This window comes from Aspergillus chevalieri, chromosome 7 (genome assembly GCF_016861735.1).
Source record: "Aspergillus chevalieri M1 DNA, chromosome 7, nearly complete sequence".
Taxonomy (NCBI): Eukaryota; Fungi; Ascomycota; class Eurotiomycetes; order Eurotiales; family Aspergillaceae; genus Aspergillus; species Aspergillus chevalieri.
This window is the reverse complement of record NC_057368.1, coordinates 498680-515027: the sequence shown is the minus strand read 5'-3', so window position 1 is coordinate 515027 and position 16348 is coordinate 498680. Positions and strand designations below refer to the sequence as shown.

General features: G+C 49.2%; 1 protein-coding gene across 1 annotated transcript; it reads left to right on the top strand.

Moving 5' to 3' along the window:
- Positions 1-11711: 11711 nt before the first annotated feature.
- Positions 11712-13877, top strand: ACHE_70164A (uncharacterized protein; the record flags this gene model as incomplete). Its single annotated transcript, XM_043282467.1, has 2 exons — positions 11712-13300; positions 13358-13877. The coding sequence occupies 2 exons, from the start codon at positions 11712-11714 to the stop codon at positions 13875-13877; spliced, it is 2109 nt and encodes a 702-aa protein (XP_043139843.1).
- Between the last annotated feature and the right edge of the window lie 2471 nt (positions 13878-16348).

Sequence of the window (16348 nt, the reverse complement as noted above, 5' to 3'; positions counted from 1 at the left end):
GTCTGCAAAGGAAGGAGGTAGCATGGCTGGCAACAACAATGATGATGACAATGATGGCGGATACATGAGCGAGTATGGTACTCGTGCCATTGAGGTGGCAGACATAAGTGAGGAAACTGCTATGCATGCAGCTGAATGTGCTGTTGAATATACTGCTGAAGATGCAGGTAGCTGCGTTGGAGATGGCCATGTGGATGAAGATAGTGACGTGCAAGATGGCTTCACATGTGAAGAAGCCCAATTCCCTGAAGAGCATGATGCTTGTGCAACAGAGGATGTGCAAGCTAGCCCCATCACTGAATATAAGATTGAGTGGGCCAAATACATCATAGAAGGAGCACACCGAGTTAGAATGGATCCATCAAGATGGTGCTTTGACAGTGGGGCTACAAGTATGTGCTCTGGCAATCGAAGCATTTTTGAGTACCTTGATGAGACTAGCCGAGGTCATTTGATTATTGCTAGTGGTACTGAGATGCCCATCAAGGGACGAGGGATCGTTCGATTCAACCTGCCAAACGGCATGTCAGCCAGGTTAGGTAGGGTGGTGTATGTGCCAGGCCTAGCAGAGAACCTACTGTCATTAGAGGTTCTACATATGGCTGGCTTTCAATCAATTGGCTCTAGAAAGGGGTATGTGCTCAAGAAGGATGGGAAAGTGGTAGCCCAAGGAAAACGAGATGGACGGACCACATACTTGCATTCAGTCAGGCACGTCAATGCACTATTTATTGGCCCAAAAGCAGCGAAAAGACAGCAATACGCCCGAATGGCCCTATCTGCCGATGAGCAAACGCGAATGAAACAGGAGCTCATTCATCGACGCCTTGGTCATGCAGGAAGAAGCCGATTTAACACCTGTGTTGAATATATGGAGCTAGATGAGCTGAAACTGGGGAAACAAGACCAGTTGCTCCATGATAACTGTGAGGTGTGTGCAAAGGCCAAGAAGGTGAAGAAGCAAAGCCATGCGCCAATTCCTAGAGCTAGAAAGCCGCTTGAACGAGTGTACATGGATTTTTGGGGTCCAAATCGCGAAGGAATAGGGCAGGAAAGGTATTACCTGTCATTGATTGATGATTGCACGCGATATTCATGGATCTTCATCAAGATGGACCGAAGGGCTGAAAGTGTAATGCACACACTGGATAGTTGGCTGCGCCAGGTTGAAAGGCAGTCAGGGAAAGTGCTATTGGTCATCCGTACTGATAATGCTGCTGAGTTTGTGGCATTGAGACCATGGGCAGAAGAGAAAGGCATTGAACTGGAATTTATTGAGGCTGAAACACCAGCACAGAATGGTGTGGCGGAACGATACAACCGTGTTATTATGGATATAGCGCGCGCCTTGTTGATTGACTCTGGTATTAGCAAGCGTTATTGGAAGTATGCTGCTGTCACGGCAAATTACCTGAGAAACCGGACATTATTGGTGAAGAGGAAAGAAGATGGCCATGAGAAAGTTGACAAAGATGAGAAAACACCATATGAGCTATGGCATGGGCATAGGCCTGACTTGGCCCATCTTCGTGCTTGGGGTTGCCGAGTGCTCTTTTATCATAAACCAGAGAGCAAGTTGGAAAGCAGAGCAATGGAGGGCACATTCCTGATGTATGGGAAGAGCAACAAGCAGTATTTAGTATTGCCTAGAGGTGGTAGTGAACTGAAGCTGGTCACTAACCCCGAGTTTCGAGAGCGGGAAAATGGCTATTTGAGCGAACTGTCAGCTGGTCAAGTTGACATACAAAGCCTGCTGACCAGTACTGTTCTACCTGTTGGACCACCTACCGAAGCGCCTGCTCAAGCATCCATTGGAATGACTTCTAAGAGGCCTACTGAAGAGCCTGCTGGAGCAGGATTGCCAGTTAATGAGCCCTTCCACACCAACAAGCCGACGATCAATTCAATGCCAGAATTGCTGAATATGCGACTGAATAAAGAGGATGGAGAGAAGGAAAGGAATTCCTCTTCATCAACTGGGGGCACAACAGATAAGCCGTTGAAACTGTCTGAAGTTCAGCCTGAAGGGGAGGTGGAGCAGAGAGCTCCTGTGGAACATACAAACAATGAAGTGCTTGAGAAAGAACCCCGAGAGCAGGCTGATGAAACACCAAAGGATATGCCTAGGCCTGAACCGGTTCCTGAAGACGGACGCCACCGGTCTGAGCTTGAAATGGAACGGCGGTCTGCTCGCGTACGTCAACCATCAGAGAGAATGATGGAGAGCCGCCAGACAGAGCAAATGTATGGCCGCAAGCGCAAAGCTGAAGGGGAGGACACTGGGAATAGTGATCGTCCAGCTCAGCGCATGCGGGCCCATTTTGCTAGGCTAGCAGTAGCTGCAGAGCTATTGCAGACTGATAGAGAATATGAGGTTGCAGAGAAAGCATGTGCTGCACGTGAGAAAGCTGGAATCCGTATACCGAAGTCGTATAGCGAAGCCGTTAATGATCCAATATATGGCTCGAAATGGAAGGAAGCGATTCACAAAGAGTTGAGCACTTTAATAAGCTTTGGCACATGGGAGCTAATTCCCCGGAAGGAAGCCGAAGGCACGATTTCATCAACCAGATGGGTGTTCGATGTGAAGCTAGGCCCGGATGGCCGAATTGACCGCTTCAAAGCCAGGCTGGTTGCCAGGGGAAATGAGCAATCAGATGACGATTTCAACGAGACGTTTGCACCAGTATTTCGAATAGATAGCCTACGAATCTTGTTGGCTATAGCAGCCCAGCTAGGCTTATTGGCACATGTGCTTGATGCTAATAATGCATTCGCTGGTTCCGACCTCGACAAGCCTAATTGTATGGAAATCCCGGAAGGACTGCAGGACTTTGATCCAGATGTTACTAGCACGAGAGGCCTAGTTTTGGAGCTGAAGAAGTCGCTGTATGGCCTCCGCCAGTCTGCTAATCTATGGCATCGAAAGATTAGTGATTTCCTGAAGAAGATAGGCTTTAAACCGATTACTGCAGACCCCAGTGTGTTCATCAATGGTAGGGGCCTGATTATCGCTGTGTATGTGGATGACATAGTGATATTTGGCAAGGATGCCAATGACATCGACGTGGTGAAGCAGAAGCTCAAGGAGTTCCATCCAATGACTGATTCAGGATTGGTCAAGAAGCTGTTGGGTATTCGCTTCACATGGGGAAGAGACAGGTCTATTCAACTGGACCAGCAGTCCTATGCACAACAAATTCTTGATGAATTTGGCATGGCTGATTGCAAGCCTGTGAGCACACCCATTGGCCCGAGCATTAAATTGGAAGCGCCGGATAGCTCACTGCTTGGACGAGCTGAGCATAAGCTATTTCGGAGACTAATTGGGCGGTTGATTTTCTTGGTGATAGCCACACGGCCGGACATCGCTTTTGCAGTCAATCAACTGTCTCAATACCTCGCGGAGCCAAGGAAGGTCCATTTGGCAGCGGCCAAGCATGTGCTTCGATATGTGAAAGGCACCATGGGCTATGGCCTAACGTTTGGTGCAAAGGGGAGTCCAAAAGGGTTATATGCATATGCTGATTCCGCGTACGCTAATTCAGCAAAGAACCGGTCGACTACTGGTTTCATTTTCTTTATTAATGGCACGCCAATCACCTGGTCGAGCAGAAAGCAATCGGTTACTGCACAGAGCTCGACGGAAGCTGAATATATGGCCGTATCGGAGGCAGCCAAACAAGCGGTTTGGATTAGACATTTCCTATATGCAATAGGAAAGGGATCCATTTATCGTGACGCTCCGACTACCATTTATGAGGACAACCAGGGCGCCATAAAGATTGCTGACAACCCAATCAATCACCCAAAGACGAAGCATATAGCCGTACGATACCATGCCATCCGGGACCACATAGGTAATGGGGAGATCTGCCTTGAGCACCTCTCTACCGACAAGATGATTGCCGATGGCTTGACGAAGGTTACCAACCATGCTAGTCAAGGACGGTTGGTTGAAGACCTGGGGCTCGCTTAATTAAGCGAGAAAAGAGAATTCAACATCTATGAGAAGTTGAAGCGTGCGTCCAACCGCCGCTTATCAAATTGCCAGATATTGTTTTTGATTGATTTGAATATGCGGCGATTGAACGAAGGGGAGTGATGAGGATCGATCGGATAAATAGTTGGCCCGAGTAGCGAGGTCAGGAGATTCTTATAGTCAACGTGTGCACACATATTGTAGATTAAGCACTCAATCAGCTACATACGCGCATACACGTTCGATAGACAATATAGCTCTACCTTCCGCTGGTCCTCTCCATATAGACCTCGTTAGTCCGGAATAAATCGACTCCCGATTGCCCTCTGAGCTACGATCCGAGAGACCCCGTTTCACTTCTGGCCATGCAAAATCTTATCGGAATGCGGCTCTAGCAAGTCACCTGACATCAACAAAGTCTTCTTTGGTCTCGGGATGGATGCAGGGCAACACCAATAGGCCTGTCAGTACAAATGGAACACTAAGCACCTCTCCAAGCAGCCCAGCAACACCATTCCCGCTGAAAACAGACCTTGAGATCCATATCCGAAACACTGATCGCCAAATCGTTGACCCATTGCGCCACCAAAAAGAGGCCAGGGTTGTGGAGCGAGCAAACCGTGCTATTAAAGAATCAAACAACAATATCATTGCCCACCGGTCAGTCTCTACAGGCCGTATCCTGCCCAGTGGAGACATTATCCTACGTGCAGAGAGCCTGGAAGATGTGGAACAACTGGCTAGAGCAGCAAAAGACTGGTGCCTTGCCTTTGGAGACAATGCAACCATCAGAAGGAGGACTTATCGTGTTGTCATGAATGGTGTCAACTGCCAGCTTGACCTAGCAGCTGCGCCAGCTCGCATTAAGGCTGATAACCTAGGGCGTCTGGCCTCTGCCCCCACAGTGATTACATACACTGGATGGCTCCTTGGCCCCCGGCATATTGCAGAACACAAACCAGAAACATCCAAGCTAATTGTTGAGTTTGATAATGATCGAGCTGCCAACATTGCCATACTACTTGGCCTGGCACTTGATGGCCGTGACCACCCATGTGAATACTACGACCAAACTCATCGGATCCAGCAGTGCTTCAACTGCCAAGCATATGGCCACATAGCTCGAAACTGCAAGCGGCCTACCTCATGTGCATACTGTGCACAAAACCATTCCTCTCAGGAATGTCCCACAGCAAGAGACCGCACTAAGGCCCAATGTGCAGCCTGCCAGAAACAGAACACTAAGCGAAGTGAGAAGGTCTCAGAGGACCATTTTGCCTTTGACCGCAGCTGCCCAGCCCGTGTGGAACAGGTGGAGATTGCACGTCATAACAGAGCCAATGGACGTGGATGGTATGAGAGTGCTCCAGTCTCCCTTGGCTCTGTAGGCCTCTCAGGGGAGGAACAAGACCCCACCCCTGCAGAAGCTGCAGAACACCACACTCAACGCTGTGGCCTGGGCCGACCCAGAAAGAGCAATAAAAGACCTCGCACAGAAGATGAACCTGAACTAAACAGTGTTATGGCGGATACCCAACCAGAAAATGAGATGAACACCCAGACCCAGACTTTGCAACTTAGGGAGGGCCCTCGCCAGCGGTCTAGAGCAAGAGCTCTCAGTGCCCCAAGCACTGATACTGCTCCAAGAGTACTCAGACAGACTCGAAACCAACACAGAAACTATACCCGGCACCATGGTCAAGAGTCTGATGATCAAAGCCAGTGCCACCCCAGTGGAGACCCAATGGAGGAGGAACTGTGATCAATAATGGACCTTAAACGGATTCGAATCCTGCAGGCCAACTGCTGGAAATCACGTGAAAAAGGGATGATACACCTCTTTGGTGAGAAAGAGGTGCGCGACTTAGAGATCCTGGCTATCCAGGAGCCCTACATCAACAGACATACAGACCAAGTGACCACATACTCACAAATGCTTGGAAACCGCTTTCACCTCCTGATCAAGCCCACTAGCAAGGACACTAACGTGGCTAATATGCCACGGGTATGCTTCTTTGTTAGCAAGGCACTGGATCCATCGAAGTGGGCAATACAGCATCATACTAAGGACCTGAGCACCCTGACACTTCGCACGAGAATAGGCCCCATACATATTCATAATGCATACAACCCTAGCCCTGTGACAGGCCAACACAGTGTCATTAATGCATTGAACAATGCACTGGCTGAACACCCTGGCCAACAGCACATGGTGGTAGGCGATTTTAACCTTCATCATCCAATGTGGGCCCGACCTGACTACAACCACCGCCATGAGGAAGCAGATGATCTCATCAGGGTAGCTGAAGACCACAGCTTAGAACTGCTTACACCACCAGGCACCATTACATATGAGAAGCATACTGGCAGAGGTAGTCACCAGACTACAATTGACCTGACATGGGCCACCGCTGAGGTAACTGATCTCCTGGTGCGCTGTCAAGACCGACGGGACTGGATGCATGCAGCAGACCACATACCGATTCTCACAGAATTGGATATATCTGTGCAGAAAACTCCAGAGAGGCTAAAGATGAAGTGGCAGGAAGCTGATTGGGATGCCTTCCTAAAGGCATTAGCTGCAGACCTCCAACCTACACAATCCCTAGCTACCACCAAGGAGATAGACGCCACAGTCAACCACCTGATTGAAACCATCCAGCAATCTGCAGAGAGCACAGTCCCTGTAGCCAAAATCACTCCCTACTCCTGCCCAGGATACCCTCCAGAACTAAAGAGATTACGCAACAATGTTAACCGCACACGGCGCTGGGCTACCTCTGGCCAGGAGGAAGATATCAAGGCTTTCCGTCAGGCCAGGCACAAACTAGGCCGAGAAACCACTAAATTGAGCCGGAACAGCCACCGCAGCCGCGTGGAGGAGGCAACCGAGTCAATAGAAGGTTTCTGGAAACTAGCCCGTTGGGCACGCCGCCGTGGAGGTGTCCAACCAACCTACACACCAACTCTTCATACAGGGAACCAAACATATGACACTCCAGAAAGAAAAGCACAGGCGCTGCAGGGGACTCTATTTCCCCCTCCTCCTGAAGCGGATCTCTCAGACATCCCTGGCTATGAATACCCTGAACCACTACAGATGCCAGCCATTACAAAGAAAGAGGTCTGTCAGGCAGTCCGGCGGGCTGCACCAAACAAGGCCCCCGGTCCTGATGGTATACCAAATCTGACATTACATCGGGCACTAGCCATCCCGGCCTTCCTAAGCCATCTCACCAACCTGTTCAACGCTTGCCTGCAGTTGGGATACTGCCCAGAGCACTTCCGAAAGTCAACTACAGTGGTACTGCGGAAGCCTGGCAAACCGGACTATGCAGATCCAAAGGCATACAGACCAATAGCACTGCTGAACACAATTGGAAAAGCACTAGAAGCAGTTATCGCAACCCGCATAAGCTACATGGTTGAAGTGTACAGTCTCCTACCACAGACCCACATTGGTGGCCGCAGAGGGCGTTCATGTGAACATGCTATTCATCTCCTGTTAGAACGAGTTCATGCATCTTGGCGTACTGGTGCATTGGTAGCCACACTGCTCACCCTGGATGTTAGTGGTGCATTTGACAATGCTGCACATAAACGCTTGATCCACAACCTCCAGAAATGAAGGATTCCAGTCAATGCTGTCAACTGGATAGCAAGCTTCCTACACCACCGCATCACAGATATTGTATTGATGGAGGGTGCAACAGGCCAGTTTACCACAAATACTGGCATACCCCAAGGCTCACCTCTCTCTCCAATACTTTATCTGTTCTACAATGCAGACTTGATCGACCAAATACATGAGGCTTACCCTGGAAAAGCTATGGTCACTGGCTACATTGACGATATATGCATACTTGTCTGGAGCCGGGCTGCTACGACTAACTGTCGACGCCTTGAGCAAATACACAAAATAGCAGAACAGTGGGAAACCCAGCATGCCTCCAAGTTTGCCCCAGCAAAATATGGTCTGATACATCTGTGGCGGAAGGTCCGAGGCGTTCCTAGACCCTTGAGCTCAACCAATGCTTCAGTCAAAGTGCAAGGGGTAGAGGTTAAGCCAGTGCCTACCCTTCGCTACCTTGGTGTCCAGCTAGACCAGCATCTCACCGGCATGAAACAAGTTGAACACGCCCAAGTCAAAGCAACTGAAATGATAGCAGCGCTTTGCTCCATAGCAGGATCAACCTGGGGAATCACCCTATCCCATCTCCGCCAAATGTACACAGCAGTCTTATGGCCGCAGATTACATTTGCCTGTTCCACATGGTTTGTACGGGCTGGATGGGGCTTCAAGGCGGCAGAAAATGCTGCTAGGAAAGCCATGGAATCTATCCAGCACAGGGCCCTCTATAGGATTGCCGGCGCATTTAGAACGACCTCTCGAGCTGCTTTAGAGATATGTCTCAACATACCTCCTCCGATGATTGCATTGGAGCGTGCGGCTAAAGAATCATATCTCCGGATAGCCACCTCTCCCCTTATGACCACCCTCATTGAGATACGCCGCTCTGGCCAACGACCAGCACCAAGGAATGCACAGGAGCGACGCATGCGATGGTTTACCAACCCAGACCAAGACCCCCTGACATCTCCACTAGAACAATGGGGTCGGCGAACTGCAATCTCTCAGGACAGACTGGAGGTTATACACCCACATGTGACCTCACCATGGTGGTCAGGTCTGGAATCATATGTGGCGGAAACTCGGGAAGCAGCCCTAGCAGCTCATCAGAATGCCTTATGCAGTGGCGCCGACATTGTCGCATACACAGATGGCAGTTTGACAGAGCAGGGAGTTGGAGCAGCAGTGGTTTCACCTCTAGGGCGCCAGGCAGTTCATATTGGCTCCCCAGCTACTCATACTGTATATGCAGCGGAATTGCGAGGCATAGAAATGGCTCTCACCCAAATAGGCAACACATTCAGACCGACATCACAACGTTCCCATCGGGCCCATACCGCAATCATCTTTACAGACAATCAGGCGGCAATTCAAGCGTGTTCAGCTCCAGGAAGGTCTTCAGGCCAATATATCCTGAGCGAAATTACACGCACTGCATCTCAACTACAGGAATGTGGCTGGGATATACAGCTCTATTGGCTCCCGGGTCATGAAGGCATCTATGGCAATGAGTGTGCTGATGCTCTCGCAAAAGAAGCTGCTAATTCCCCGGCACCCAGTGGTGCGGAAGAGTTTACCCTCATGGCTAGCACTCGAAGAACCCTCCGCATAGAAGCAGCAAATGCATGGAAGACTGAATGGGCCGCTTCCCCCCACGGGAACTCCCTCCGTCGTCTATGGAAAGAGCCCTCAAAAGCACCAATGCAACTATACCAAGGCCTACGGAGAGCCGCCACATCAGTCCTCATTCAAATGCAGACTGGGAAGATTGCGCTGGCCAGCTATCTTGATACCTTTAACGCTATGGAATCGACTGAATGCCCTTGCGGACGTGGCCCCCAAGATACACGCCATGTTCTCCTCCACTGCACAAACCAGGCAGGGCCCCGAATGCGCCATCTTACACAGGGGTCAAGGCGGGAATTGGATTACCGGGCCTACCTAACACGGCCAGACCTGGTACCGAAGGCAGTGCGCTTTATGCTTGACACAGGCCTCCTAAGCCAGTTTCAGACTCTACCAACCACATACCGAGTCACAACAACGGACACGAAGCAACTGGCAGCATAGTGCAGCTGAGGTTAAAACGCTTGCAGAAGTAGGGAAGGAAACGAGATAGTATCCAACAGGCCCATGGACCTTCGTGGCCATGGGAACAGCAGTACAAAAACAGTAGCACGGGATATACGACATGCGGAATGAAATATCAGGATATGTGTATAAAGGCGACGATGTACATAGCGACTACCATTACGGCGGCTTACCCGGCTGCCCCGCAGGACCTGCCGCCACTCGGCCTATAGGGCTGACAGATGCGTGTATGAACAATAATAATAATAATAATAATAACTCCGATCACAGAGAACTTAGCTGACGGAGAGAACAAAGTGATACCATGCTTACCAATTGGCCTCTTCGGCTTTGGGTGGACGAGCCTTGGTCCTCCACGAGTCCATTGGATCGCCTCTATGATCTTCACCACAATCATAGGCATAGCCAACGTGAGGCGCCTTTTTTTTTTTTTTCTTTCACCTTATCTTAGAGCGGCAATTTGTAACCAACTCATCTATAGTACTCTATATATCAATCATCAATTGATTACACCGTCGCGGCTTATGGTGTGTACGAAGCCTCTGCCACAGGAGGCAACGATTTTGCGCGTGACTTCCTCGCCGGAATAGCGGCCCTGTATTCGACCCCCATGTACGAAAACATAGGGACAAAGTATTCCTACGAGTACGCTTCAACTATTCTTGCTTGTATTTCCGTGCTGGTCACGGCCCCTATATACTTCTTCTATCGAGAAGAACCTGCAATACGGGAACGGTCACCGTTCGCAAAGAAGGTTATGGATGAAACAAAACAACGCAGACTCTTGCTGACTGCCGGAGGGGCCGAGAAACAAGGGCCTGAGTATGGTCGATCAGCTGCTCATGTTGAGACAGTTGTTGCATAAGCGAGGGTAATATAACGTATTCCACGGGCGGCGCGCTTTGTATTCCCATATATTATTTAATCAAGTTTATTGTCCATACCGAGCCCTAGAGCTATGATAGACCATGATCCGTGGACTCGAGGTCAGTGGCTATTCTACAGTCTCTTGTCCCCATAGGTTCTTGAGGCGTTAGCCCCCTTCTGTCATCTTTCCGATCCTTTTCCTCGCCCCAGACCGCCTGTATGCGCAGGGCTTTTGAGCACAGTGCTCTCCTTGTGTTCTGGAGCAAGATGGGTGTGGCCTAGGCTGACTCTCAGCCTTGGGCTACCCTCCCTGCTACCCCTCTCCTGTTTTAACTGCTTCTTCCAGTGCTTCCAGTCCCTATTCCCATATAAATGCGCAACTTTTAGATGCTCACATCTCCACCAATTTAAGAAATTCTCGAATGATATTGTATATGGTGCAACTATACACTATATATATTATGTACACTACGTTTTACAGAGTTGTTGTTGAGATATGAGCGTTGAAAATAGGACATTGTATATGGAAATACAGAGCGCGCCGCTCGCCCGTGGAATACGTTATTGGTTGCATTAGTGGATACAATGAATGCAGTTAGCAAGTCTGTTGATCCGTTTTGTATGACCAGTGTTGAAGCATGTCTTTTTCTTATTTTTGCCCTTGATATTTTTCCCGCCGGTGCTATTCTCATTCCATTCAAACCAGAGAGGGTAGATTGAGAGAAAGCGAGGTGCAAGAAGAGCCATCATCAAGACCAGGCGGCCTGCACGGTGCAGTAATTGCAACCAAGAGGGCGATAATAGATTAAAATGCCCTCTTAGATAATAAGATTTAATAGATTTGGCATGTTTTATAACATGGAGAGGATACTACCTAGATGTACGGAGTAATTAGTATGCGCCGCCGCCGACCGCGCCTCTCGGTGATATGCGCCTTTGATAGATTACGTTAAGGTCTGTAACACAAGGCTATGGTCGGTTGGAATGTATATTACAGTCGATCATGTAGCCTCGTCTCGTATTCGCACGGCCACTTATTGGATTCAGCCTTGCCAGGAATTCGACAAAACCTGCTCCCATTTTGCTTGAAAGTCTACCCCTGCGAGATGACAACTTCCAACTTGCCTATACCCATGCAAAATGGCTTGGTTCCCGTTCAATTTACGGTCCTCCGCTCCAATTTTGATGGTATCGTCATTCCTGGCAGCTCTTGCTTTCTCAATCGGTCACCATGCTTTCTATCAGCGCCTCAACGACAAATCTGTGCTCAATAGCTCTCCATTTTCCCTAACAAAATCATACCACGTCTCAGACCAGCAGGTCAATGTCTCTGTTGGAACCTTCTTCGCATTCCTCGTCAAAGCCCTTCTCGGAGTCGCTGTTTCGACTGTATTCGACCAGTTCGCATGGAAATCGATCAAAGATCACACATCCAGGATCGGTAGTATAGATGACCTCTTCTCTGTTCTGAAAAATGGTTTCATGATCCTCAACTTCCCATTATGGCGGCATTACCCGGTCAGCATGCTGCTTGCCTGCATTGCATGGCTTCTGCCGGTGGCATCTATCATAACGCCCGCGACATTGAATGTGCACATGGCATCGTTCGCGAATTCGACTTCGACCAAAGTTCCTCGCGTGGACTTTGCGAATATCAATTTTTCCAATTTAAAACTAATAAACGGATCCGGAACAGACGCCTTGCACTACTCGGATTCCACACCTGAGGTTCAACAGATCGTGTATAGCACTGCCATGCAGAAGACCGTTCTGCCTATCACACCTCCCTTTTCCAATTCATCGTGGGTGTTGGACTTTAGTGGTCCTGCGCTGGGCTGTGAGCATGCCGACGACAAGCTTCGCCGCGATGTCATGGAGAACGTGCGATCGACAATAATAAATGCTACTTTTGTCGACGTGAATAAAACGCTATTGGCTTCTTCGTTTGGATATCTGTCATGGATGCCAGAGGGATACGGATACGGGTCGCTGCCATTTATTCAGAGCTATGTTGATGAAGGGTTGTATAATGAACTTCCGGGCACAGTATACAATATGTTCCCAGGGAAATACGACTCTCAGATAATGGGCCCCTTGCAACTTTATATGGTCACTCTTCCACATATGTTAGCTCAAGGTGATCTATCGAATGCAGACCTTAATCGCACCACAGAAGATGCAACATTTCTTACTTGTACGTTGTACAATGCATCATATACGGCCAACTTCACTTATTTCAATGGTCAGCAGAATATTCAGCTACGCAAGGTTGAGCGCTTGAATAAGGTGGACTATCTGAGTGATATGTATACCTATTCTGGTTCCGGAGACCTCGCTGGAATACATAATAGGACGGCTATGGAGACTTTTTCCTACCAGTCTATTATGGCGCAGTTCGGAAGTCTCTTGACTGGTAACATCAACAAGGAAACGTACCACGTTAAGGATACTACAAGGCTGGGAGGTAATGGCAGAACCATACACAGTACTAATTCATCATCAATTAGGATTGATCGGACAAGTGTCATGACAACTGGACTATCCAACACAAACGAATTTAGCACACTACGTATGGCCATCTACGAAGACAACCATGGGGATTCCCTCAGCAATTTTTGGCGTGAACAGTCTACCATACAGCCTAACAACACATCAATTCCCTTGTCAGACGCTTTGGAGCAATTGTTTCAAAATATAACGCTTTCAATGATGAGTTCGAGCGTATTCCAGTATGCCTTATACCTTTTTCTTCTGTTTGATCATGCTAATAAATCACCCCATTACAGACCGAATTACTCCATGTCAGATATCCCAGACGTGAATGTAACCATGATCACCTACCGCAATATATACGCCTACTCACAATCCATCCTTTGGACTGCTTACGGTACTGCCCTAGCTGTGTCGTTCCTCAGCGTCATCCTGGGTGTGATAATCTTTTTTGTCAATCATGGCTCCTACAGCAGCAAATTTTCTACCGTAATGCGGACGACTAGAACCGCAGACATTTCGACCGGACTCAATGCAGAAGATGCCAAGGGCATAGATCCGACTCCGGGTCATATAAACAACGCAAATATCTATTTCAATGATGGACCGAACCAGAAACTCGGTAGGAGCGTTACAAATGTCGAGCCGAATGCGGAGAAAGAAGTACCAGAGACGGTGGAGAGAACACGGACAGCAGAGGTATCAGAGCCGACAGAAGCAGTATTAGATGGAGGATTAAGCCCAGTCTCGGATCAGGAGTCGCGACCACCGAGCTGGTTCGTTGAAATGCAACGGGATCATGGGGCCGACCATTAGTTGTTTACTTTCTATTCGTCTGCATATGGGAAGGACTTGAAAGAGAAATATCTCGACGCAGCTTCACAATTTGGTTTCTGATCTGTAAATGACTGAAAATCGTGCGATGGTCACGTAGCATGTCTCATCTTGCAGGAGTGAAAAGAAGCTTGTGCCACGACCTCTCCGCCAGCAACAGCAGCCAATGATCCACCGAGGCCTCGTTCTTTCGGGTAATGGAGTTGTTAAGGACCCCGAGGATCGAGATTACCTACGTGGAGGCTATAACACCGCAATCTGTTTTGAGATGAAAGCAGCTGGTATTGTGGATGAGATCCCATGCTTAGTGGTTCGAGTAATAACTATGTGATTCCGCTGACATCCTTAAACAAGGTGGGTGGCATTACTATGCTGCTGCAGTTGCAGCTGCTTATTGCAAGGCCCTTCTTCGCAAAATCAATGGTCAGGACGTGGAAGAGACAGGGAGCATGAAAGAATTGATTGAAGGCCTGGGTGGTTTGACTGAAAAGGTGAACAAGATTCAAGATACACAGAGACATGGTGTGTTCTCTTGATGTATTATTATTATTATTGTTGTTGTTGTTCATACACGCATCTGTCAGCCCTATAGGCCGAGTGGCGGCAGGTCCTGCGGGGCGGCCGGGTAAGCCGCCGTAGTGGTAATCTATGTACATCGTCGCCTTTCTACACATCCTAATATGTTATTCCGCATGTTGTATATCCCGTGCTGCTGGTTTTCGTACTGCTGTTCCCATGGCCATGAAGATCCATGGGCTTGTTGGATACTATCTCGTTTCCGTCCCTTCTTCTGCAAGCGCATACCCTTGGCTGCACTATGCTGCCGATTGCTTCGTGTCCGTTGTTGTGACTCGGTATGTAGTTGGTAAGGTCTGAAACTGGCCTAGAAGGCCTGTCTCAAGCATGAAGCGCACTGCCTTCGGCACCAAGTCTGACTGTGTTAGATAGGCTCGGTGATCCAGCTCCCGCCTTGATCCCTGTGTAAGATGACGCATCCGGGGTCCTGCCTGGTTGGTACAGTGGAGGAGAACGTGGCGTGTGTCTTGGATACCACGTCCGCAAGAGCATTCAGTCGATTCCATAGCCTTAAAGGTATCAAGATAGCTGGCCAGCGCAATCTTCCCAGTTTGCATTTGAATGAGGACTAATGTAGCGGCTCTCCGTAGGCCTTGGTATAGTTGCATTGGTGCTTTTGAGGGTTCTTTCCATAAGCGATGGAGGGAGTTCCCATGGGTGGAGGCGGCCCATTCAGACTTCCATGCGCTTGCTGCTTCTATGCGGAGGGCTCTTCGAGTGCTAGCCATGAGAGTGAGCTCCACACCGTTGGGTGCTGGGGAATTAGCAGCTTCTTTTGCGAGAGCGTCAGCACACTCATTGCCGTAGATGCCTTCATGACCCGGGAGCCAATACAGCTGTATATTCCAGCCGCGTTCCTGTAGCTGAGATGTGGTCCGTGTGATTTCTCTCAGGATATATTGGCCAGAAGGCCTTCCTGGGGCAGAGCACGCTTGTATCGCCGCCTCATTGTTTGTAAAGATGATTGCCGTATAGGCTTGATGGGAAAGTTGGGATGCCAGTCCACCAGTGTTGCATATTTCGGTGAGCGCCATCTGTATGCCTCGCAATTCCGCTGCATATACTGTGTCGGTAGCTGGGGAGCCAATGCGAACTGCCTGGCGCCGTAGAGGTGAAACCACTGCTGCTCCGACTCCCTGTTCTGTCGAGCTGCCGTCTGTGTATGCAAAAATGTTGGTGCTGCTGTGTAAAGCAGCTTGATAAGCTTCTAAGGCAGCTTCCCGAGTTTCTGCTACATGGGATTCCAGACCTGACCACCATGGTGGGGTCACATGTGGGTGTATAACTTCCAACCTGTTCAGAGAGATTGCGATTCGCCGTCCCCATCGTTCTAGTGGTGATGTCAGAGGGTCATGGTCTGGGCTGGTGGCCCATTGCATGCGTCGCTCCCATACATTCCTTGGTGCTGGTCGTTGGCCAGAGCGGCGTATCTAAATGATAGTGGCCGTAAGGGTGAGGTGGCTATCCGGAGGTATGATTCTTTGGCCGCGCGTTCCGATGTAATCATTGGAGAAGGGATGGTGAGACATATCTCTAGAGCAGCTCGAGAGGCTGTTCTGAATGCACCAGCTATCCTGTGGAGGGCCTTGTGCTGGATAGATTCCATGGCTTTCCTAGCAGCCTTTTCTGCAGCCTTGAAGCCCCATCCAGCCCGTACGAACCATGTAGAACTGGCAAATGTGACCTGCGGCCATAAGACTGCTGTGTACATTTGGCGGAGATGGGATAGGGTGAATCAGCCATGTTGATCCTGGTATGGAGCAAAGCGCTGCTATCATTTCATTTGCTTTAATTGCGACGCAATGTCTTCGTTAAAACCTCCACCAATACGTTAGGTCTTGCTCTGCGATTCTTTTCGACGCCATTTGGACCCGAAA